The 26449-nt window shown below is 37.0% G+C and overlaps 1 protein-coding gene and 1 pseudogene across 2 annotated transcripts in view; one reads left to right on the top strand and one right to left on the bottom strand.

Annotated features, from left to right (window-relative positions):
• The window catches only part of LOC115222510 (eIF-2-alpha kinase GCN2), an 87995-nt gene extending 76440 nt beyond the window's left edge, over nt 1-11555 (bottom strand). Inside the window, exons 1-2 of one of the 2 annotated variants that reach the window (XM_036511539.1) lie at nt 11186-11555; nt 3030-3136 (exon numbers count right to left, since the gene is read on the bottom strand). In XM_036511539.1, the coding sequence (XP_036367432.1) occupies nt 3030-3136; nt 11186-11302 (224 nt within the window). In that variant the 5' untranslated portion in view covers nt 11303-11555. Of the gene's footprint in view, nt 1-3029; nt 3141-11185 lie in introns of those variants that run through there. The other variant, XM_036511540.1, reaches the window with a different exon arrangement.
• Nucleotides 5387-5505, top strand: LOC115222704 (annotated as a pseudogene).
• Nucleotides 11556-26449: the final 14894 nt, after the last annotated feature.

Raw genomic sequence — 26449 nt, 5'->3', positions numbered from 1 at the left:
ACACAGCAACCTAAACTTTATTGACCTGTACATCCAATAGCATAAACAGGATGCATTTTACTGTGCCACTAGCAGTGGACTGTTTGCAGCAAGACTAAAGAGTCATGCCTAGCCCATATCAGTTACTTGCAGTTATTACTCTTCTGGATGGTTAGCCTGCAGTTGTGGTTTTTGTCTCTCTCAAATGTTAAATTTTTGGCATGTTTTTTCCAGTTAAATATATGCATGTTGCTTAAGCCAACAAGGTTATACTATTCTATATTTTCAAGATAAGGAATTATGTACATAATTTACATTAGTCAAATAAAGGGTTGGGTTCAAAATTCCACCAGAACACCTGATGAAGACTGGAGAGTACATCAGCCGAAACATTGTGATAACAAACAAGATGAGGACAACTGTCCATCCATTGTAAATAATGTATCAACAAAGTAATTTCACACTCAATTGTCTTAAAAAGGCACCAAGATACCACTAAACTAGTGGTTGTCAAACGAGGTCGACATGACCTTTAAGGGTCTATATAAGATTTAGTTTTTAAAATATATGAACAATAAATTGCTTATACGTCTACAATACACAACAATTTTTTTTACAATCATCATCATCCTTTAACATTTGTTTTCCATGCTAACATAGGTGGGACAGTTTAAGTGAGAGAGTTGCACCAGGTTCCAGTCTGATTTGGCTTGGTTTCTACAGCTGGATGCCCTTCCTAGTGCCAACCACTTTATAGTGTGTACTGAGTGCTAGAGGTGGCAAGCTGGAGAGCTGCACCAGGTTCCAATCTGATTTGGCTTGGTTTCTACAGCTGGATGCCCTTCCTAGTGCCAACCACTTTATAGTGTGTACTGAGTGCTAGAGGTGGCAAGCTGGAGAGCTGCACAAGGTTCCAGTCTGATTTGGCTTGGTTTCTACAGCTGGATGCCCTTCCTAGTGCCAACCACTTTATAGTGTGTGCTGAGTGCTAGAGGTGGCAAGCTGGAGAGCTGCACCAGGTTCCAGTCTGATTTGGCTTGGTTTCTACAGCTGGATGCCCTTCCTAGTGCCAACCACTTTATAGTGTGTACTGAGTGCTAGAGGTGGCATGATGGAGAGCTGCACCAGGTTCCAATCTGATTTGGCTTGGTTTCTACAGCTGGATGCCCTTCCTAGTGCCAACCACTTTACAGTATTCTTGGGTGCTTTTAATGTTGCACAATATCATTATATTTAATTATAAAAATATAATAGGATTTTTTAAACATTAAAAGGCTCAGAGGGAATTCATTAGAATAAACTAGGGGTTAAAATAGTCCACATGTAAAAAATATATAGTTGAGAAACACTGCAGTAAGCAGATGGGAGAGTCATTACAGAAATTCTTTTGATTATTGATCTGTTTGATCAAGGTTGACCCAGGGTAAACAGCAACAGGTACTAATGAAGAAGATTTTCATGAAGACATTACTAGCAAATTTTGGGATTTACAAATTTGTTGAGTGAGACAGTTGTTTCTAAATAACAGTTGATGGATAGTAATGAAACATTTTTCTCAATTAAATTAATGAACTATCTTTTCAATTAATGGTATTAATTTCTAACAATTTGTTAAACTGAAATAAATGAATTTCTTGAAATTGAAAGTGTGTGTCGTAAGAAGCTTGCTTCCCAACTACATGGCTCCAGGATCAACCCCAATGTGTGGCACCTCAGGCAAGTGTCTTATTCCATAGCCTTAGGCCTACTAAAGTTAATTTGCTTCAGTCATTAGACTACAGGTTTGTTGGGACACCACCATGGAAAGCTAATGCCGGTGTTGGCTGGGGAGATGAACCTGGATCAACTGCTTGGAAGGTAACCATGCTAACTGTTACATATGTTTATTTTTTTTCCTTAAACCTCACAAGTAGTATATGCAGCCCTCCCGTTGTGACTACCACCTCTTATCTTTATTTTCCATTTCAGGTATTTCCAAAGCACACTATAATTAAACAAGCCATTGAAGGAGCCTCCATAAAGTCATTCCTCCTGCTAGAAATAACAGCCAGTTCTCCTTCAAGATGGGATAAAAAGTGGAACACATTTATTGGTGTTATCTAAGGGAAACTAATAAGGTAAGATGGTCACAGATAGAATGCATTTTATCACAGACCTATTCAATCTCAACTGACCTGGTGCAACACAAAAACAATAGCCGTCATTTAATTCCACCTTAATCACAGCAATTTCATTTATCTCACATTCAATGTATATCTTTATATATAAAAGAGAGGTTGTGTGCTGTCTGCCTCTTACGATTTAGATTCCTAACTACTCCCACATTTTGCGGTGCAGTTTAACCAAAACCGGGTATCTTATAGTCGTGATTCATATCGAGCCCTTCTGGGTATTAGCGCACGTCTATGATGAGTCTATGATTTAGACTCCTAACTACTCCCACATTTTGCAGTGCAGTTTAACCAAAACCGGGTATCTTATAGTCGTGATTCATATCGAGCCCTTCTGGGTATTAGTGCGCGTCTACGATGAGTCTACGATTTAAAAAAAAATTTACCATCAATTTTTCCCATTTTTTTATGCATTTTTGGCATATATAAGGGAAGTAACTCTCTAAAAATTTATTATTAAATCTCAGAACGTAAAATGCTACAGTAACACGCCCCCCCCCCTTTGTGGTTAGCCATATTGAGATGGCTATTATACTTTACATCTCTAAAAATGCTTATATAGTTATTTCCCTTACAAACCCGAGCAACGCCAGGCGATACTGCTAGTTATACTATACAACTAATATACAAACACTCAATACTCAGTCTAAAACATATGGTAATTTTCAGCTCATAACTTGCATCTTTCTCATTCCTTTTTTTACAATAGTTTTAAATAAACCGAATGTGATATATCACATTCGGTTTATTTAAAACTACAGTAAAATTTGGACAGTTTTTTGTTTTGTTTTTCTTTTTGTTTGTTTTTTTGTTTTTTTTTCTAAAAAGAAATGTCATTAACATTATAAACTGGAAGGAGATATTTCTCTGTTTACAAACCTGTATGGATACCCTTCATTATACTGGATTATCATATGAACACGGACATGTTCACACCAATCATCATTATCTCTTTCAGGTCTCAATGACAGTTTAAAATGTGGAAACTGAAATTTAATGAAAAAAAAGCTGATAAAATTTAACAAAATCATTGATATTTTAGCTGAAAAATGCAGATACTTATTTCTTTACTACCCACAAGGGGCTAAACACAGAGAGGACAAACAAGGACAGACAAACAGATTAAGTCGATTACATCGACCCCAGTGCGTAACTGGTACTTAATTTATCGACCCCCAAAAGGATGAAAGGCAAAGTTGACCTCAGCGGAATTTGAACTCAGAAAGTAATAGCAGACGAAAAACCGCTAAGCATTTCGCCCAGCGTGCTAACGTTTCTGCCAGCTCGCATGCTGTTATGATGGAGATATTAAAGTATGACCTTTGTATAATGCTTGCTAAAACCAAGCAATACTGACCACTTATTCAAACCTTTGTTAATCTGAAATAAAGTTACCATTTTTTTTTTTTTTGTTCATTTAAACAAAATTAACAAGCACACATTTGAACAAAAATTTCCATATTTCTGAAAGTCGACAAAAACACAAAATAGACAATATCACCATCCCTAAAATGGCTTAAGTGGAAATTAATTTAAAACATATCAATACACTCATTTCTTCAAAAAACCTGAAACAAGATATCACAATATAGTTTTTATCTAAATAATTTTGGCAGATTTTATTGCTTTAAACATCAAAAGTCAACTTTGGTCTACTCTGCTTAACTTTAGCAAAGTACGCCAAAGTTGTCAAAAGACAATTACCATGAGATGAATAATTACTGGGAATGATACAGTTGAGAGAAAATTATATATATATATATATTATGTATGATGGAAAGATTTTTGGTATTAAATTTGATAAGGGATATAAAGTATGAGAAATACATCAACCATTATCAGAAAACCATTATCAGAAAGACTTGCAAACAAAAATAAGAAATTTTCACAACTCCACTTTGTAAAACGTGATTCATATAACTGTCTTAGTAGAAATAATATTAATTGTTATAAAATGATATGCTGGAACATACTCATGGATATTAGCAACTTGGGACCAAATGTCATCCCCAACATTTCATTGTAAGATAGAACCAAACCTCTCTGCCCTAAGACCCCTTACTTCGCTCCTTAGTTTCATTAAAACAGATTTCCATATGAACACTTGGATCATTTTGATTAAATTAAGTCTGATATCATGAGAATTGGTAAAAGGATTTTAGACAGAATAAGACATAATATTAAAGAACAGGTGAGGTTAAACTTATGGATGAACACTGAAGAAATTACTAGTTGGTTTAGTAATTATGGCAATAGGAACAGCGCCTATCTTTTTTACATTTTTGATACTAATATTTAGTATTACAAGGCAGTAAACTGGCAGAATTGTTAGCACACTGGGCAAAATAATGAGCAGCATTTCATTTGTCTTTACATTCTGAGTTCAAATTCCGCTGAGGCTAAATTTGCCTTTTGTCCTTTTGGGATCAATAAAATAAGTACCAGTCGAACACTGGGGTTGATGTAATCAATTTACCTCCCTCGAAATTGCTGGCCTTGTACCAAAATTTGGACCTAATATTTACTAAACTTCTGTTACTCATAATCCATTGGATAAAGCAACTGAATATAGTAGAATAATAAACTCCAACTGTTGACTTCCAAACAAAAGTAACACTAGAGGCTTGAAAACTATTATTTTCATTGACCAGTAGCACTGGATTAAAAATTTTCCAGTTACTCCCTTTTAAGTAAGGGAGCAAACAACTCAATCAAAGTAACTAACTTCATTATTTTGTACATACCCCACCCAGCTTAAAACCCAATTCCCAAGATTAACTGGTGGCTTATAATGTTATGACCCTTACTTGTATTAATCCAAGCCCACTGTAAGAACAAGGAAAGATTTACATACATGTTTCTAAAAATCTGAGTTTTATCATTACTTCAGAGTTTGATTCAAAACTGTTTAACTTCTAAGAAAGCAAAAAAAAAACCCCCAAAAAAAACCTTACTGCTATATAAATAAAGTATTTAGCCGCCCTGAGAACATAACTAAGAATTTGGTTAAAAATGTCTTCCTTAGAATATATATCAGCTAATAAAAAAAAAAATTATTAAGTGTGTTACTTACTATAGTAATGCTTTCAAAAAGAATGGCACAAAAAGATTTTCTGTCATTCTATCTAATACGACAAAAAAAACCCCAAAAAAACATACTAATCTAAGAATATCAACTGGTACCATCTACTACATAACTTAGCTCTATACTAAGCAAGCACTTTTCCTTAATTATAAAGTACAGCCATATCATGTTGAAAGCACCAATTCTCATCCGATCACCAAAGTTAAGCAACATCAAGCCTAGTTAGTACTTAGATGGGTAACCGCTTAGGAAACCCAGGAGCTGTAAGTGTTCATTTATAGGCATAGGAGTGGCTGTGTGGTAAGTAGCTTGCTTACCAACCACATGGTTCTGGGTTCAGTCCCACTGCATGGCACCTTGGGCAAGTGTCTTCTACTATAGCCTCGGGCCGACCAAAGCCTTGTGAGTGGATTTGGTAGACGGAAACTGAAAGAAGCCCATCGTATATATGTATATATATATGTATGTGTGTGTATATGTTTGTGTGTCTGTGTTTGTCCCTCCAACATCACTTGACAACCGATGCTGGTGTGTTTACTTTCCTGTAACTGAGCAGTTTGGCAAAAGAGACCGATAGAATAAGTACTAGGCTTACAAAGAATAAGTCCTGGGGTCGATTTGCTCGACTAAAGGTAGTGCTCCAGCATGGCCACAGCCAAATGACTGAAACAAGTAAAAGAGTAATAGAACATTTAATGACAACGCGATAAAACTTTCCGACTCTGTAACACCAAACTTCCCACAAAACATCACATAATGCTTAACTAAAAGTAAACAACAATGTTGGTTACAACAGGAATCAAGATTGCAATTCTAATATGCTTAACCATCATCTTCATAATTCTGTTCAGTAAAAGAAACTGTTTATAAATATACTTATAAATCATATATAGGACTAAATGTAAACAATTTTAAGTCTTATTACCATCAGTGTAGTCATTCGTTTAGAGACCTAACTCAGAGATTTATGGAAAACTTGTCAGGAGAAACATTACGTTTATTAGATCGATATGTAATACCCAAATTGTAAATGATAATCCATTTTCCAGTGTAACAGCTTGTCAATTTTTCATGTCCTTTACTGTTTGTTAAACATGTAGCTTACAGAACAGAAGTCAGTGGTTTATAGTAAAATACCAATTTGCTAAAAAGTGATCACTCACTTGCTTTAACATGATGTTTTTTACCGGTCTTTGAAATGTCTTGGAAGAGAAGGTTACATGATGACTACCTTCAGTTCCAAATGGCTACAATTAAAACATCGGATTTGTCTGTCTCAATGATATGGACACATTGATAGCTTTTACTAAATTCCTGCTTCAGTTGATGAAATATATTGGCATGTAAAAAGCACCATCCGAATGTGGCCGTTGCCAGCCTCGTCTGGCCCCCGTGCCGGTGGCACGTAAAAAGCACCATCCAATCGTGACCGTTTGCCAGCCTCGTCTGGCACCTGTGCAGGTGGCACGTAAAAAGCACCCACTACACTCACGGAGTGGTTGGCATTAGGAAGGGCATCCAGCTGTAGAAACACTGCCAGATCAGACTGGGCCTGGCGCAGCCTTCCAGCTTCCCAGACCCCAGTTGAACTGTCCAACCCATGCTAGCATGGAAAACGGACGTTAAACAATGATGATGATGCTGACAACATGAAACTGTCAAATTAAAGTGGCAGACATTGTTATATCCTGAATATAATAAGGTAAAAAAGGGACCAAGAACACCATGAAATGATTTAACCCTTTTATTACAATATTTCTGATGAAATATACAATCTTTGTTACAACTAATTTTGAAAATAATAAAATATTTATTAAAATAACTTACTCAATGTTAATTTTATGCTAATTTATGTTTGGAACATAAACTAACATAAAATTTTGATAGATAGCATAAATTAAGAAAGATCATTTTAGACCAGAATGTTAGTATCATAGAGCCTATGTGGGAGGGGGGGGTCACATGGGTTGGGATCAAAAGGTTCTTGATCCACATCTTGTATGCCTCCAATCATTGTGTGAGCCATTTTTGCTCAATAATTGAATCTATGAGATACTGGAAACAAAGCACATCATTGGACGCTCCAAGGGAAATTCAAGTAAACTGATAAAGGCTTCCTTTACCTTTGATTGTGAAATATTTTTTCGATTGGGGACTTGGTAGAAGGCATTTTGAAAGTTAACTGAACTCCCAATATCAATAGAAGGTAAAGGATACTTATCAAGATGTGTGAACCTGTTTATGGCGTCAGCGTAATTAATAGCTAGATGCCTTTTTATGTGTTTTACTATTTACAATAACAATCTTATTTCCAATGTAACAGCTTGTCAAGAAATATTGGGATCAATTATTCCCTACCTTAAAAACCATTAGATTTCTGTTACTATAAAATTTACCATCTCGAGGAGAATAACAACATGATTTAAGCACTATAGGATGATGTATAAGTAAATAATACTGGAGGATCAATGTATAAGGCAGTGCTTTTCAAACATTTGCTGGAGCGGAACCCCAAGGAAACATTCCACTGGCTCAAGGAACCCCTGTGCAATAATTTAATAGTCTTATGCACACATATCTGCACAGGAGACTTAAAAATTACTGCCGATTTTAGCAGTTTTGTAACTTCTTGCGGAACCCCTGCACTGTACTGGTGGTACCCTAAGGTTCCGCAGAACCCTGGTTGAAAACCACTGGTATAAGGTATTAAATCTACAAATAACTATAAATCACCTCCCTATTTTAAACATTACACTGTCATGAAGCTTCTGAAAGTTCTGGCTCAGAATAATGTCAAAACACAGCTAAAGTACAGATATGTATATATTAGGCAGTTGTTTATTTTGAGGTCCATCATACAAGAGACTACAAACTTGGGAGTAAAGAGCAAAATAGCAGTCATAGAAACAGAGTTTCTCTCAAGCTATAATCTTATTAAGTGACTCTTTTCTAAATCTGGATGGATAAAACTTCCAAAAGTATCACTTTCTATCAGACCATCTACTTTATGTCCCTAGCAAACTAGTTTCACACGTTTCCAATACCATCATCCCAAGTGTTACAGCTTAAGCTGTTGCCAACATTATTTAATTAGCGGAAACAGTTTCATGTTCAGGACACCTGTTCCATAGCTGCTTTGAAACTCGCAGAAAAGACATATAGCATTGATTGCTGCTATTACCAGAATAGAATCTATGCTAATTTTATGAGTTAAAAGTTTGGTCAAATATAAATGGATTAATTGCCAACAGTCATCATCATCGTTTAGCGTCCGCTTTCCATACTAGCATGGGTTGGACGGTTCAACTGGGGTCTGGAAAGCCAGAAGGCTGCACCAGGCCCAGTCTGATCTGGCAGTGTTTCTACGGCTGGATGCCCTTCCTAACACCAACCGCTCCGTGAGTGTAGTGGGTGCTTTTTACGTGCCACCGGCACAGGTGCCAGACGAGGCTGGCAAACGGCCACAGACGGATGGTGCTTTTTACGTGCCACCGGCACAAGGCCAGTCGGGGTGGTGCTGGCAACGGCCACATTCGGATGGTTCTCTTATGTACCACCAGCATTGGTATCACAGCTGCAATTTCCATTGATGTTGATCGATTTTGATTTTGATTTTCACTTGCCTCAACAGGTCTTCAAAAGTAGAGTTTTGTGTCCCAAGAAGGAAAGGTATGCATAAGTGAGCTGGCTACATCCCATGTAGAGGCCACGGGTTATGGTCTCACTTGTCCTGTCGGGTCTTCTCACGCACAGCATACTTCCAAAGAGTGTAACTCGGAATTTCTTTGAGCTTAATCAAGAGCTCTTGCCTGATCAATGATGAACTCCAAGCCATGGATTGACTTGTCAAATGTTCAATTGTGGTCACAGGATGACGGTTCTTAAGTCTTGTAAAGATGCCCTGACAGGCTGCTGCCAAACTACATGGTGGTTATATGTAAAAGCTTTATGGGACGATTTGACAAATTGTGTGTGCAAAACACCATTAGTATTTTCATAAGTAGAGATAGTTTCATATCTTTGATTAACACAAAGTTTATGAGAAATTTCAACAGGTTCAAAATGTCTTGCATTGTAAAGAAATGTTCAAAGGTATTAAACCTAGGTTTCCTTTCTTAGGCAATCATTCAGAAAGTTGGGCTCGTCAAGTCACTTGAGGTCAAAACACGGTTTTCTATTACAAGCCCAGAGTTACTGAATGTTTATACAAAGTAAATTGTGATGTAATTGGAACATAGCTTATCTGAAGGCTTTATTCAACACAAAAGTGTGAATAACATTGTTACACTTATCTGATGGTACACTTCAATAAACAGATTACTATATTCGTTCAACAAAACTCAACAAAAGTTTGTTAAATCACTATTATTATCTTATATCACTATTATTATCACAAGACAACATGTCACATTTGTCAACAGAGAAAGTGCTAAAAGTGAATTTTGTCTTCCTTTTATAATGGAATAATTAATTCAGTCTCTTGTTTAGTCAGTCCATTTCTAGAATGATTACGAATTTCTTCGCGTTAGCAATTCACTGGTTTAAATGATGTTTTTTACAAAATATATGAAACTTGTTTATTCAATAAAACACATCCGACAAATGATATATATATAAGATGGATTAAATGAATCACTGTAAGTGCTTCTATATGGTCGCTCGAACTACTAGACATGGTAGCCAAAAATTCCTCAAATCACATTCTGCTATAAATAAAGGACATATTGAACAATATTGTCATACAATCAGACGAGATGATCACGTTTTGATCATAGGTCTGCTTGATCAGGAACAGCCTGGGACATCAACTAATAGATGAAAGTGTCTACGAAGTTGATCGACCTGTTACAAAGAACAGTCAAATCTCCCATATATCCTGTCTGAAAAGGGGAAGGACACACACTGGATAACGTAGTCAAGAGTGTGTGTGTGTGTGTGTGTGTGTCAGCGTAAAATACGAGATGGTCGCGACAGGAATGTCAACACAATTAGAATTACTTGAAGCTAAACAAATATTTTTAGCGTTTTATTATTTTTATTTAGCAAATAAAAATAACTATATGGAAAGATAGCACGTCTGTTACTAGAGAGGGGCTAATTATAAAACTCGTTTATCACTGAGATGTTGCATTTTAACATTATGACATTTTAAGGTAAATAAAAAAACTAAAATTGCTTCATAATTCAAAACCACAACAATTAACGAAAGTAAATATAGCTTAATTAATTAATCAAATAGTTTCGAAAATATATGGTCAACTATTACATCTTATTTTGTCTATCATTTAGTAAAAATAAACTTTGAAAATATTGAATAGATTGTAAAAAAAAAATAATTAAGATATTGCAAATAATTCTTTAATAAGTTTGTTCGTGGGTTCTTTTCTTCGTGTTTGTTTTAATTTTCCCTCTGTGGTAGACAAGTGAAATAGTTTAGAAATATATTTGTTAACCAGTTCCTGATCTTGTTCACTCTTTGCACACACAAACACACACATGTATGCATGCACGTATGTTTTTTTTTTGCTGAAACGTGTTTAACCCCAGCTCAGCACCGGATATTCCTGTCTGCGTATATCCATCTAAATTACAACTTGACTACTTGCGTCAATCTTTTTTTCTTTTTTTAATAATCTGAAAGTTGAATATTCTTTCCCAGATATGGTATATTGAACAACATTATCCAATGTGTCGTTTTTAAGACGGGTTTTAGTTGCTATTTCTAGCAATTCAAGCTGTCAAGTAGAGATTCCTTCCGTCAAATTGCAAACCTATACCACTTCGTAATCCTGGTTTCCAAAGTATACAAATTCAACACATTTCCGGTTAGTAACCAACAGCAAATAGATTTTTGTCATGCATTTCAGTTCATTGTTAGTTGTTAACGTTACATGCGAAAAGCCCTCGTGTTCTTTGATAAATATATTACAGAAATATAAACAATCCTTACCCAAGAAGTTTCCTTTTCCAATAACTGGAAATCCTCAGCATAGATTGCCTGTAAAGCTTTCACCTCATCCAGTTGTTTTTCCAAGTTGCCGTCAACATCGTTAATTCCACTAGACATTTTGACCTAAGTTCTCTACCAGTACCTGTAATGTTTATTATTATTACACGTATGTAGTAATAACTGTCATAAGTGCTCCATTAAGAAATAAGTTTCAGGAACTGGAAAAACAACCAGTAATTAGAAATGTTTATGAGTCATATTTTTAATTTAAAATGTGTATGTTTGTAATTATAACAGAAATATTTCCATGCTTAACTTTTTTTCGTTAACTTGGTTATTAAAGGGATGAAAAAAAAGTGTCTTCCGTCAATCACACGTTGAAAAAGGTGGGGTAAAATATGATTCTCTCCCTTACATGAAAAAAAATCAACCAATCAAAAGTTATGAGTTTTTTTTCTTTCTTGTTGTGTTGTTTTTATATTACGATCTTTTTTTATAGGAATTATGTAAATGAATTTTTGACACATACACACGTGTAAGCTATAAAACCAGATTTATAAACAAGAGATAATTATGATAAGAACATTTAGTTTAGACCTGGCTCGTCAGACTTTGGTGCCTGGATGGGGGTGCTTCAGAATATTCTGGGGGGGATTGATTTGTAATAATGCTGAAGTGGAGTAAATCAGAAGGGGCAGTGTCCCTTAGCAACGGGCATGGTTTAGACTTTATCTCTACCCACAAAATTCTAAACTTTAGTACAAGTGCCCTAAATGCCGTCGTATTTTCGTATGCCTTTACCATTCCTTGTTTATAGAGGGGATTCTACTCTGCTCGTGCAGACGACAGCTTATTTAACTTTTATTAACTTTTCCATTACCAACAACTTATTTAGAATAGTGATCGATGCTTATTTTAAATTTGTCTCATTTATTCATATTTTCACATTCATTTTGGGATTTGCTGCTTTACATTTCTCATCCTTAGCATCATCATCAACTCATCTCAGTTTGAGGCCCCGAAAATCTATGCATGATTGCATCACTTTCTTAATTAGGAGTTTTGTCAATTGTCATTGTCAAATATTCTATTTACATTTTACATTTTTTTTGGCGAACGAAACGTTGCCTTTTTTTTTTTCACGAATGTTTCACACTGGATTGGTGAGCTTTGAAAACCATTCTAAATTTAATAAAATATCAAGTTTCAAATTCACGACAGTTAGCGTAATCCGACTTATGGTAGCTGTGGCCATGTAATGTTTTTGTTTACACGACGATAGCATAAAAACAAACGTCACGTGTATGAGAAACACTTTAAGAAATCGAGTATTGCTATCTGGTAAGTGATTCTCTTTGAAACCTGCATATATTAATTAGCTGGAGATTATACGGACATATCCTTGGATTTTGACTTCGGTGTGGTGCACAAAAGGAATTTCGTCCCCAACTTTGTGAGTATACATACGCTTGACATGAAGAAGAAAAAGTTGCGATATAAGACGTTAAGTAGTACTTCATTAACCTTATTTATTCGGAATAAAGTGCAACTTTCGTCTTATCTCCATGAAATTTCAGGAGTGAAAACAGGATGGTTTTTCGACTTTGTGAAAGTAAAAGTGTTTACCTTATCGGAAGCGAAAGTGTTCTTTCTGGATGAAAACAGAACTAGTGTCTTTTGTTCAAATCTAACATAAAATCTTAAGAGATATTTGATTTCGCCGCCGTTGGGACAAAGTCGAATATCAAAAAAGCCTATAATTTAGAAAGAATGTAATTTAATTTGCTGATAATTGCTCTCTTTTCTTATTTCTTTATTGCCCACAAGGGGCTAAACATAGAGGGGACAAACAAGGACAGACAAAGGGATTAAGTCGATTATATTGACCCCAGTGCGTAACTGGTACTTATTTAATCGACATCACTTGACAACCGATGGTGGTGTGTTTATGTCCCCTTAACTTAACAGTTCAGCAAAAGAGACCGATTCCAAAGAATAAGTCCTGGGGTCAATTTGCTCAACTAAAGGCAGTGCTCCAGCATAGCCGCAGTCAAATGACTGAAACAAGTAAAAGAGTAAAGAGAGTAATTACATGTCTGTGGTACTGGAGCACTGGAGCTGCAGCCTCTGATTGCAGAGAAGTAGCAGGTCAACCTAGAGAGATTCCCTGATCTCCAAGCTGTACATCCTGTCAGAGATTCTTTGGAGGAACCCCTTTTGGCCACTTGTATTCACAATCATACTCTTTCAGACGTAAGCCAACGTTCATGATCATAGCACTGTGCTGGCTAAATACTATAAAACATCCCGTGTAGATAGACATCCATCGGTCTCAAAAGACCATGGATCTGCACCTGGAGAACTCTTTGTCAGCTACTGATGGTGGTGCAGCTTCTGCTGTGGCTGTACAGGTCCACACATGTGTGACAGTCTTGCAGCGATTGCATTTGAAGAAGCTCTCCACCATTGCTACAGACTTTTCCTTTTTTCAAGTGTACTTTTCTTCAGTGGAAAGTTTCAATTTCTCTTCTCGCTCCATCCCCTTGCATAGCGCTTGTCTTCAGTGTAGGCAGTCATTTGCGACTTCCTCCCATTTTAAGACATCCAGATCTGTAGACTGCATATCTCTCTTGCAGAAGTCCTTGAAATGAATACAAGATTGATTATATTAATAATTAACATGAGGAAAACATGGCTATTAATTAACAGAAGAGAGTGAGGGAAAAAGTGATTAACAGCTAACAAATTAGTTTTCTTCTAAAATATTGTCCTTTTCACCATATTTGACTTTGCCACAATTGCAATGAGGATATGAAGCTCTATAAGGACCTACTTATGATGGATTTGAACAATTATTTTTTTGAGAATCTTGAAACATCATTTGCAATAAATAAATAGGTGATCTTTCATTTCATGATCATAAAAGTGAAACCCACTGAAGTCTGCAGAGATCATTGTTTGTTTGTTTGTTCCTTCTCAAACCAAAGATCTCACATTACAACAATGTGTATATATATATATATATATAGGTGCAGGAGTGGCTGTGTGGTAAGTAGCTAAGCGCTGTAGTGGCTATGGTTCCGGGTTCAGTCCCACTGCATGGCACCTTAGGCAAGTGTCTTCTACTATAGCCTTGGGCCGAGCAAAGCCTTGTGAGTGGATTTGGTAGACGGAAACTGAAAGAAGCCCGTTGTATATATGTATATATATGTATATATATATATATATATATATATATATATATATATATATATGTGTGTGTGTGTATATGTTTGTGTGTCTGTATTTGTCCCCCCAACATCACATGACAACCAAAGGTGGTGTGTTTACGTCCCCATAACTTAGCAGTTCAGGATAAGAGACTGATAGTATAAGTACTAGGCTTCCAAAGAATAAGTCCTGGGGTTGATTTGCCTGACTAAGTCAGTGCTCCAGCATGGCTACAGTCAAATGCCTGAAACAAGTAAAAGAGTATAGGTGCAGGTATGGCTGTGTGGTAAGAAGCTTACTTCCCAACCATGTGGTTCCGGGTTCAGTCCTACTTGTATGGCACCTTATGCAAGTGTCTTCTACTATAACATTGGGCCAACCAAAGCCTTGTGAGTGGATTTGATAGATGGAATTGGAAAAAAAGCTCATTGTATATATATATGTATATGTGCCTGTGTTTGTACCTCCCATCATCACTTGACAACCAGTGTTGGTGTTTTTACATCCCTGTAACTTAGCAGTTTGGCAAAAGAGACCAATAGAATAAGTACCAGGCTTAAAAATAAGTTTTGGGATTGATTCATTCAATTAAAAATTTAAGACGGTGCCCCAGCATGGCCACAGTCTAATGACAAACAAGTAAAAGATAAAAGATATATATATATATATAAAATTATAATTTAGGGTATCTAAGAGATACCACAATGCTGGAAATAGCAGCCAAAACTTGACTCTAAAACCACATTAAATGTTCATAGAGTTTTAGAGTCAAGTTTTATACTGCTATTTTCAGCATAGATACCCTAAATTATAATTTTAATAATAATTATTACCTTTGAAGGTTTTTATTCCCATGCTGGCCACCTGATAAGATTGGTATTTAAATATCAATCTTATCCTTATATATATATATATATATATATAAAATTAAATAAGAGTAGAAATTGATATTAATCAATTAAAATCAATTAAAACCAGTGGGTTAGCATATTTTTAACAAATCCAAAGATTAAAAATTTTGTATATAATACAATATATATATATATATATATATATATACATGTACATATACATACACACAAACACACATGCATACTTAATATGATGGGCTTTCAGTTTCTGTGGACACTCATCACAAGAAAATTGTTGAAGACAATGTTGCACTCGACATCAACAAAGCATTCAACCATGTCTGACACAAATATTCTGGCAAAAGTGTTTCCACCTATGAACTCCATCTGTCTCACATCTCTTGGTCAGTGACTTTCCAGTAGATGGCACTATTGCTTTGTATGCTGATGGAGTTCTTTCTGTCACCTCTAGCATGCCCCTAGGATCAGTTTTGTCCCCTGATTTTTCGTCCTCACTAAGTCCAGTCTTTCTTCCCTAGAATGTCAACCTTCTGGACTTCCTAGTATTTGTGTGTGTTTCTTGTAAGTGTCAAATCAGTGCTGTTATATGGCTGTGAAGTAAGAACGCTGACAAAGAAATTATCAAATGGGTTAAATGGATGCTACACAAGGATACTGCGAATGGCCCTAAATGTGACATTCCAGCAACATATGACAAACGAATACCTTTATGGAAACTTGCTGATAGTTAATAAGAAGATCAGACGAAGATGGCTGTGACTATGTGGTCACTGCGTGTGCCACCCTGAGCTGGAAGCATTCAAATTGGTCTTGTGGAACCCACTTCATGATGATGTAAGAAGAGGAAAACGTCATCAAACTTACATCAACAGCTTGATTGCAGACACTGGCCTAGAATGTATCCAGGATCTCAAAGCAGTGATGATGAATCGAGATGTGGCAGGTAGACTTTGTTGCTGCCAGGGTGGGAACCCAGCCATAATAATGATATTCATTTCTACTAAAGGCACAAGGCCTGAAATTTATCGGGGAGGGGACTAGTCGATTACATCAACCTCAGTGAATCACTGGTACATAATTTATCAGCCCTGGAAATAAGGACATTAACCTATTAACCTTGCTGATACTACAGTATTGAAGAGACTTCAAAAATGATGAGCACAACTCCTTCCCTCAGACCATTCCAATGAGAAAAATGGTTTTATTTGGCCAACACTTTGTGAATGAGATTTATTTGGTAGAAACAGTTCAGCAGCCCTTCATATGTCTGTGTGCATGTTTTAGTGTCTTTATTTACTTATACACAGGTCTAAAACCTTGACTATATATTGTATCCCCTTATGTTACATAACTTAGCAGTCCAACAAATATATATCAATAAAATAAGTACTGGACTAATGCAAATAGTTTGATATGATTACCTATAACTGTTGAAGCCACGGCTCAGCAGGGAACAGTTCTATAGCTGAAACCAATAAAAGGATATAGATGTGCAGCAGGCAGTTTACCATGCCATCAGATACAGTTTTGGTGACAGGCATGGCTGTGTGGTAAGAAGTCTGCTTCATGACTACATTGACCTCCTGGAATCTGTCCAGAGACGTGCAACCAAATGCATACCCTCCATCAGACACCTACCATATTCTGAGCGCCTTGTTTCCCTGGGCATGGATTCACTGAAGCTCCGGCGTCTGGCGACGGACTTGGTAAACACCCACAAAGTTATCAACCACCTCACCAACAACAACACTGAACACATTTTTGATCTCCATGTGTCTAACATACGTGGACATGCCTACAAAGTCAGAAAACAACACAGCTACCATGACTTTCGGAAACATTTTTTCACGCTCAGAGTTGCTGAAGCATGGAATAAACTGCCTGCGTCAGTTGTTGACTGCCATGACACTGCATCCTTTAAGGCCCTCATGCTTTCCGAAATCCGCCGAAACTACACCTGATTATATATACACTTTAGATGAGTTGTAGTGCACCTGAGCACTGTACACAATTATTATTATTATTATTACATGTTTCTGGGTTCAGTCCCAATGCATGGCACTTTGTGCGAGTGTCTTCTACTGTAGCCCTGGGCCAACTAAAGCCTTGTGAGTGGATTTGGTAGACAGAAGCTGAAAGAATCCCATCGTATACATACATACACACACACACACACATACACACACACACACACACACACACACACATATGCATATATATATATACATACAGAGGTGGGCAATTAGCTGACAATTCTCACACTGAAAGATCAAAATGAAATACCAGAAAACTGGCTCGCAGCACATTTTTTATTTCCACCTATCAAAGGACTGACCCTGTTGGTATATACATGTATGTTGTTGTTGTTAAGACTATCACTTTCACCAAGTGGGAATGGTAATGTTTTGTGTGTTATGGTATTTTTGCAATCGTTTCGCTTATACAAAATGTCAGGATTTTCCCTTTTAATTAGAGAGTTGTCACAATTCCAGCTGACTTTTTATTGGCCAACCCAATGAAAAAGTCACTTCTCTTGCTCACTCATTCTCTCACCTCGCTATGACACACTCCCCCTCTCTCACGCTCTCGCTCTCTCTCTCTTTCTCATGTTTTTTGTAACTTAAACTACACTAATGAAGAGAATGTTTTCACTGAAACACCATATTGCTGAAAAAAAAACCCATTTGATTACGCAGAGGGATTGGTACTGTGAGACACAGTAAGCTGAGGTCATCTTATACTTACATACACACCCACATGCATATTTAGCATCAGTCACACTGTATATGATGTATGCATGTTTGCACACACACACACACACAAAGAATTTGTCTTTTGGTAAGATAGATCTTGACAAACAGGATGACATTTCTTACAACTATCTTATTTTTCTGTGTAGAATTCATAATCTGTAGACCATTGCAACTGATATTTGTGAAAAGAACATTATTTGAATACTTCAATCTTTGTATACTGATCAAACATTTATAATTTTCCGCTGGATGTATAATGTCAGTGTGCATACACAACAGAGAGTAAGCGCCCTGAGAGAAAAGGTGGACATAAGAAGCATCAGATGTGGCGTACAAGAGAGATGACTGTGCTGAGATGGTTATGTGTTACGTATGGATGAGCACAGCTGTGTGAAGAAGTGTCACACCCTAACAGTGGAAGGAACCTGTGAAAGAGATAGACCCAGGGATGAGGTGGTGAAACATGACCTTCAAACATTGGGCCTCATAGAGGCAATGATGAAAGACCATAACCTTTGAGATATGTTGTGATTGAGAATACCCGGCAAGTAAAGTGAGATCACAACCATGGCTGATGCCAGTGTTGCATAACCAACCCATTCAAAAGTACCCTTAAAGCGTCGGGTGATATGATGATCTTGAGAAGACCTGTTAAGTCAGGTGAAATTGAAATCAAAATTGTAGTCGTGGCCAATTCCACCTGACTGGCACCCATACTGGTGGCACATAATAAGCACTATTCAAGCATGGGTCGATGCTAGTGCTGCCTGACTGGCTTGCTGTGGGACATAAAAAGACACCATCTGAATGTGGTCGATGCCAGTGTTCCCTGACAGGCTCCTGTGCCAGTGACACATAAAAAGCATCATCCAAATGTGGTCGATGCGTGTGCCCCATGACTGGTTCCTGTGCCAGTGATATGTAAAAAGTACCATCGGAACGTGGTTGATGCTAGTGCCCCCTGACTGGCTCGCATGCCGGTGACACATAAAAAGCACCCACTACACTCGTGGAGTTGTTGGTGTTAGGAAGGGCATCCTGCTGTAGAAACCTTGCCAGTTGAGATTGGAGCCTGGTGCAGCCTATTGGCTTGCCAGTCCTCAGTCAAACCGTTCAACCCATGTTAGCATGGAAAGCAGACGTTAAACGATGATGATGATGATGAATATGTTCTTTCCAAATGTGTCTACACTGAGGAATGACTGTTTTTGCTGTTCCAATATTTTTCATTACTGAACTTGCTGTACTCTTTCAGTATTAAGTATATTGATTTAAATTTCATTGTAATCCAACAGTTTTGTTAGTATGATTTGGTAATGGAGATAATTCTTGTCTTATCTCCTTGTTGAATCCTTTTGTGCCTTTTTATTTGAATCTCCATTCATTCAAACACTAAAATTAATTAACTTTAATGAGATGATATGATGTTTCTGACACTAAAAATGTCTATAATTAAAGCCAGAAAAAGTATTCAATAATTGAGAAAAAGAAAATATTTTACTTTTTCCAATAATTCTGTGAAGTATATGCTTTACAGATGAGAATATTAAACTGGAGCATGTCAGTTGCCTTATTTATATATTGTATATCGCATTTCATGAAGAATGGTGTCATTGGTTTCAAATTATCTTCATCATCCTAAGGTGGTGAGCAGTGTCTTAACAATCACAGATAAATCCCAGAGAGGCACAACATTACATCCTTGGTCAGCTATATATTGCATTTAAATCAGGACGGTATGCCATACATAATTAAATGGAAGCTCCAAGAACAAGCTGTACTGTACCTAAATGAAAGCAAATGATCTAAACTTTGCTTGGCTGAGACTGGAACAATGCTGAGAATTCACTTGACCTAGGTTCCTTCTTAAACTTCAAAAAAGAGACTTCTAGTTGGTGCCCTCGTCAGAGGAAATTCATGTTGAAAATGTGGAATTCCCTACTTACTAACTAGTGAAAAGTAATTGTCCTTAAGCTGACCCTTTTCAGATGTAACTGGAACCAATCTAAGATATAATTCCATCCTGCACAGAAGTGTTGTCGAACATTAGTATTTTCTTTTGGGGTTTTTTATGATGGTGCTTCCTTTTGTGGGTGTTAGGACCCAGCATAAAGGCAATACAGACCTTAAACCCTTTGGCTGCCTAAACCTCATTGTAATAGTGGGCTGCAGCATTGAAAATCTCTTTACTCAGGGATAGGTTCAAAATCCCATTACTGACACCCTTCTCTAGGTTTTTGAACATAATAGTTAGGTGACAGGATGCTGTGTTAATGTATGACAACCTTTTGTTTGGTTTGCAGTGGGGCCCGTATGAAGAGGTACCAAGGTTTAGCATAACATTTATAAAGTTAACAATGGTAAGATTGGTATCAATTGTCTTAAAACAAGAGAGCTAAGGGTGCAAATTGGGTCCTTACTCAGCCTATCTAGGATATGCCCATTTGTACCTCTAGAGATGGCTAAAGGGTTTTCTCTGTGTAGACCAAAAAGGACTGGTGGGAACCCCTTTGTTAAGGTGTTCAGTGTATAAAATCCTATGAGGTTACAGATATCCATGCTGTCAAATACTCCCATCATCACATCAAACCAGCATACTGGGTCAGTTTGTTTGACCTAGACCAAACATTTATGTATTATTATATCTATATTTCTGTTACTAACATTAGTAAAATTCCAAACAAACATAAGAGCCTTAACTAGTAACCCTTTCAATATAGACAGATAAAAATCTACTATATCAAATTGAATGAATCTTATCCTGCCTCTACTCTGGTTAGCTTTAAACCATAAAATAACTTCATTGGTATTATGCCGTAAGGAGAGGTTGGATACCTTCTTTATGTCAGCATTGATCTGTCTCAGTATATGCTCATTTGCCAGCGCAATTTCTGATTTAGATGGATTTTTGTGTGATGTTATTCTCTAAAAGCCTATATGTGCAGGTGTTTGCTCTATATAGGCTTTTTGTTTTGTCAGAGAATAGTAAAGCCCCATCCAAATTTTTTAGTAGACGTATATTAGAAAAAGGCCTGCACTGAAAAGAGCTGGAGGGCTTACTGAATTTCATTTTGGCAATGATGCTCAGTAAGATGGGCTTCTTTCAGTTTCCTCTACCAAATCCACTCACAAGGCTTTGATCATCCAGGGTCTAAGAGGTTCAGCTGAAAAGTTTATAGGCCGACCAACATACTCTCATGGAATATGACCAAATAAGGTTTATTTTTCAACATTGCCCTCCTTGTGGTCCACATACTTCTTCCACCAGTATTGCAGTGCTTGGATCCCATTGGGGAAGAAGCTTTCATCCTGTTGGTCAAAAAAGCCATCAACAGCAGATATGACTTGACCATCACTATGATGAATTTTTAGTGAAAGGAATCAAAAGCCTGGTCAGCACGGCCACAGTCTAATGACTGAAACAATTAAAAGACTGAAGATAAAAGATTAATATGACATAGGCACAGGTGTGACTGTGTGGTAAGAAGCTTGCTTCCCAGTCACATGATTTCGGGTTCAGTTCCACTGCATGGCATCTTGGGCAAGTGTCTTCTACTACAGCCTCGAGTCATCCAAAGCCATGTAGGTGGATTTAGTAGACGGAAACTGGAAGAAGCCTGTTATGTGTGTGTGTGTGTGTGTGTCTGTCTGTTTTTGTCCTATCATCACTGCTTGACAACTGGTGTTGGTCTGTTTATGTCCCCATAACTTAGCTGTTCAGCAAAAAGAGACCGATACAATAAGGACCAGGCTTAAAAAGTAAGTCTTGGAGTCAATTTATTTGACTAAAAAGGCAGTGATCCAGCATGGCCACAGTGAAATGACTGAAACAAGTAAGAATAAAAGAATAAGACTGATAATCAGTATGGTTACTTGAATAGTTGGAAAACAAAATCACTTCTTGAAATTACTCACTACCCTTAGTAAAGAACATTTCGAAAAAAAGTTTGTATTCCATGTTTTCGTATTTCATGTTGCTTACGTTCTGTGGTGTCCTGTGCCCATATATGTATGTATATTTACATATATATATATATGCATGTACATATATGTATGCATATATATTTATACATTATTTATATTATATATATATATTTATATTACTAGCAGTATCGCCCGGTGTTGCTCAGGTTTGTTTCGACCCTTTAGAATTGGAATTTTTGAAAAGTAAAAATTTTGCAATATGTAGCTTGTTATTCTCTTTAAGTGAACATTTTTCTGGTTGAAATACACCGAAAAATGGTGACACAGCAGTCAAAAAATCGTAAAAAAATAGGGATTTTCATAGAAAAAAAAGCACCTTTTTGATGTAAATAATTTTTGGTGTTAACATGGTCCGATTTGAAATTTTTCTTCTACGGAAGGAAGAGCAAGCCTTCTATCATACTCTCAATTTTGGTCAACTTGCACCACAGGGTCTCGGAGGAGATAGTGTTAGTTGAAGGCTACCAAACCTGCCATACACAGACAACTTCAGCTTTATATATATAGAGATTTATATTATACACACACATACATATATATTTATATATATATATGTATATGTATGTTTACATCAGATATAAGAGCCCCAACAGGCATGAAAACTGCAAAACAATTTAAACAGCCACAACAGACATACTAATCAATTGTTCTTTACTTCTTTAGTTAGTTTATTTATAGCCTTTGCAGTGAAGACTATACTGGAGTATTACCTTGAGTATATGAAAAAGATAGCATGCAAACCAACATTATTGATGTCTCCTTTGATATCAGTTATTCTCAAAGTAACAAATGCCAGCACCATTGCCCCTACTACCCTCACCACCAAAATACAATGGAAACATTTTGCCCCACCACACCCCACCCCCATTTTTTATTCAGGAGAAGGTAAAATATAAAGTTCACACCATTTAATTACTTCGTTGCTATCATGGGTTGGACAAGTTCAAAACTGTCATTGCAGTTTGTCCATCCCATTTTTTAATCCTGTCATATCATCCCACCCACCAATGAGAAACACAGCAATTACTCCACAAATTATGGAAGAACAGTACACTTGATTATATTAACACTTGAACTCGACCAGTGAAGGCACATGGCTTAATGGTTAGGGTATTTGATTCATGATTGTAACGGCATGAAATTGATATCCAGCAGTGTACTGTGTCACTGAGCGAGGCACTTTATTCCACTCAGCTGGTTAAAATGAGTAATACCTATATTTCAAACGGTTGGCCTTGTCACATTCTGTGCCATGCTGAATTTCCCTGAGAACTATGTTAAGCATGCATATATCTTTGGAGTGCTCAACCTCTTGCATGTTCATTTCACAAGCAGGTTGTTCAATTGAAGGGATCAGCTAGAAAACTCATTGTTGTAACCAACAGAGTGACAGTTTAGTTTAGAGAACTTGAACAATATTAATTTTTATCAACAACCACTACTCAAGAAGGATGAAAAGCAAATTGAAATTCAGCTGGATTTTAACTCAGGATTTTTAAAAATAATTAAAGAGCTCAAAGAACATTGTCCTTTGCTCTTCTGATTATAAACTATTTTGAAACTTACATTGTTTTATTTTATAATAGTATTATTTAAGCTAAAACAAAGGTTGTGAATTGGCGAAATTGTTAGCATATTGGACAAAATGCTAAGTGGTATTTCAGTTTTGAAATATTTTACTTCACCTTTCATTCTTTCAAGGTCGATGAAATAACTACAAATCAAGAACTAGGGTTGATGTAATTGACTAGCTCCCTCCCCACAAATTTTAGTCTAAGGTCACTTGTTGTAGCCTGATGTTAGGTTGTTCTTCTTTTCCAACAAAAATAGTAATAATAATCCAGTCTTAACACTTAATTCTGAAAAGAAGACTAGTAAGACTTCTTTTAGCTATGAGTACCAAATACACATAATATATGCCTGTGTAAAAACAAAATTGATTATACTTTAGAAAATCAGTGTTTAAGGAAAATATAGTGTATCAATGTAAGGTATTGCAGGGGATAATAAATATTATTACATAGGCGTAGGAGTGGCTGTGTGGTAACTTGCTTACGAAACACATGGTTCCGGGTTCAGTCCCACTGCGTGGCACCTTGGGCAAGTGTCTTCTGCTATAGCCTCAGGCTGACCAAAGCCTTGTGAGTGGATTTGGTAGATGGAAACTGAAAGAAGCCCATCGTATATATGTGTGTGTGCGTATATATATATATATATATATATATATATATTTATGTGTGTGTATATGTTTGTGTGTTTATCCTCCCAACATCGCTTGACAACCGATGCTGGTGTGTTTATGTCCCTGTAACTTAGCGGTTCGGCAAAAGAGACCTATAGAATAAGTACTAGGCTTACAAAGAATAAGTCTTGTGGTCGATTTGCTTGACTAAAGGCGGTGCTCCAGTATGGTCACAGTCAAATGACTGAAACAAGTAAAAGTAAAGAGAGAGTAGGCTCATCTGCTACAACTTGGAAATCTAGATTTCATAATCATTCTCTTTCATTTGAGTATAGTAGAAAATGAAATTCTACAAATTTTAGTAAATACATTTAGGATTTAAAAGATAGGAACGTTAAGTATGATTTAAAGTGGTCCATTATTAGTTATGTACCATAGTACAATTTTGGGAGTGTATGGGAAAACACACTAACAAACATAGATGTGTTATGCGACCTTTCGGCAATCTGTACACCACCCCAAAAACGCTACACATTCCATTTCTATAAGAACACCAACCTTAAAAATACACACATTTCACACATTTTTTCCAGAAAAATCTTGTCGCCTTGCAACACCTCAAGAGATAGTTTTTGGTACCAAGGGACATAACTCTTAGCTTAACCTTAGCTCGGTTCATTTCATCATCTTTTTCACAGCAACCAAAAACTGGATGTGTCCGTTCTCCTAAATAATAGAGAGCAGTCGCCATATTTCATTCCATAAGGGCCATCTCTGAAGAGTACAGGATTACATGATCAGGACTATTACTTAACACACCATTGAACCCCAAATGTGAAATCGATCAGTAAAATTAGCCACATAATGGATATATAATACTGTACACTTTGATTAATATACATATATATATATATATATATGTGTGTGTGTGTATGTATATATATGTGTGCGTGTGCATATATATATATATATGTGTATGTATATATATATATATATACATACACACACACACACAAATAAAATTATGGAATAAATACGATTCTGTTGAATTAGGTACTTAAGTTCAGGCATCATGTCAGTCCTGTATTGTCTGCACAGCTCAGGCATGTAATTCTTTTATTCTCTAGTTCTGATGAAAAATTTGCTAAAAAATTATAATGATGGTTCAGCCAGATGAGTAGTGGAGCTTGATCCACGAACCATCTAATTTTCTCTCATTAACCTCTTGTATGTTGAAAACCTATATGGTCTTATGCATCCAAAGAAGGCAGTATATTTCAAATGCTTGCATTGATTGATTAAATGGAGCTGCCTGAAACGGCCGTAATGCACTTATACCTTGATATTCTTGTTACTTATTTGCTTTTTATATAAAATTATGCGTATATAACAGTATTTATATACAAGTGCGCAGGAGTGGCTGTGTGGTAAGGAGCTTGCTTACCACCCACATAGTTCTGGGTTCAGTCCCACTGCATAGCACCTTGGGCAAGTGTCTTCTACTATAGCCTCGGGCCACCCAAAGCCTAGTGAGTGGATCTGGTAGACAGAAACTGAAAGAAGTCTGTCGTATATATGTATATATATATATATATATATATATGTGTGTGTTTGTGTGTCTGTGCTTGTCCCCCCCAACATCACTTAACAACCGATGATGGTGCGTTTACATCCCCGTAACTTAGCGGTTCAGCATAAGAAACTGATGGAATAAGTACTAGGCTTCCAAAGAATAAGTCCTGGGGTCGATTTGCTCAACTAAAGGTGATGCTCCACAGCATGGCCAAAGTCAAATGACTGAAACAAGTAAAAGAGAAAAGAGCGAAATATCATCATCATCATCATCATCATTTAACGTCCGCTTTCCATGCTAGCATGGGTTGGACGGTTCAACTGGGGTCTGGGGAGCCCGAAGGCTGCACCAGGCCAGTCAGATCTGGCAGTGTTTCTACAGCTGGATGCCCTTCCTAACGCCAACCACTCCGAGAGTGTAGTGGGTGATTTTATGTCCCACCGACACAGGTGCCAGACGAGGCTGGCGAACGGCCACGCTCGGATGGTATTTTTATGTGCCACCGACACAGGTGCCAGACGAGGCTGGCGAACGGCCACGCTCGGATGGTGGTGTTTTTATGTGCCACCGACACAGGTGCCAGACAAGGCTGGCGAACGGCCACGCTCGGATGGTGTTTTTATGTGCCACCGACACAGGTGCCAGACGAGGCTGGCGAACGGCCACGCTCGGATGGTGTTTTTATGTGCC

The sequence above is a fragment of the Octopus sinensis genome, linkage group LG20, assembly GCF_006345805.1.
Source record: "Octopus sinensis linkage group LG20, ASM634580v1, whole genome shotgun sequence".
Lineage (NCBI taxonomy): Eukaryota > Metazoa > Mollusca > Cephalopoda > Octopoda > Octopodidae > Octopus > Octopus sinensis.
The sequence above is the reverse complement of the archived record's forward strand: the minus strand, read 5'-3'. Positions and strand labels throughout refer to the sequence as shown.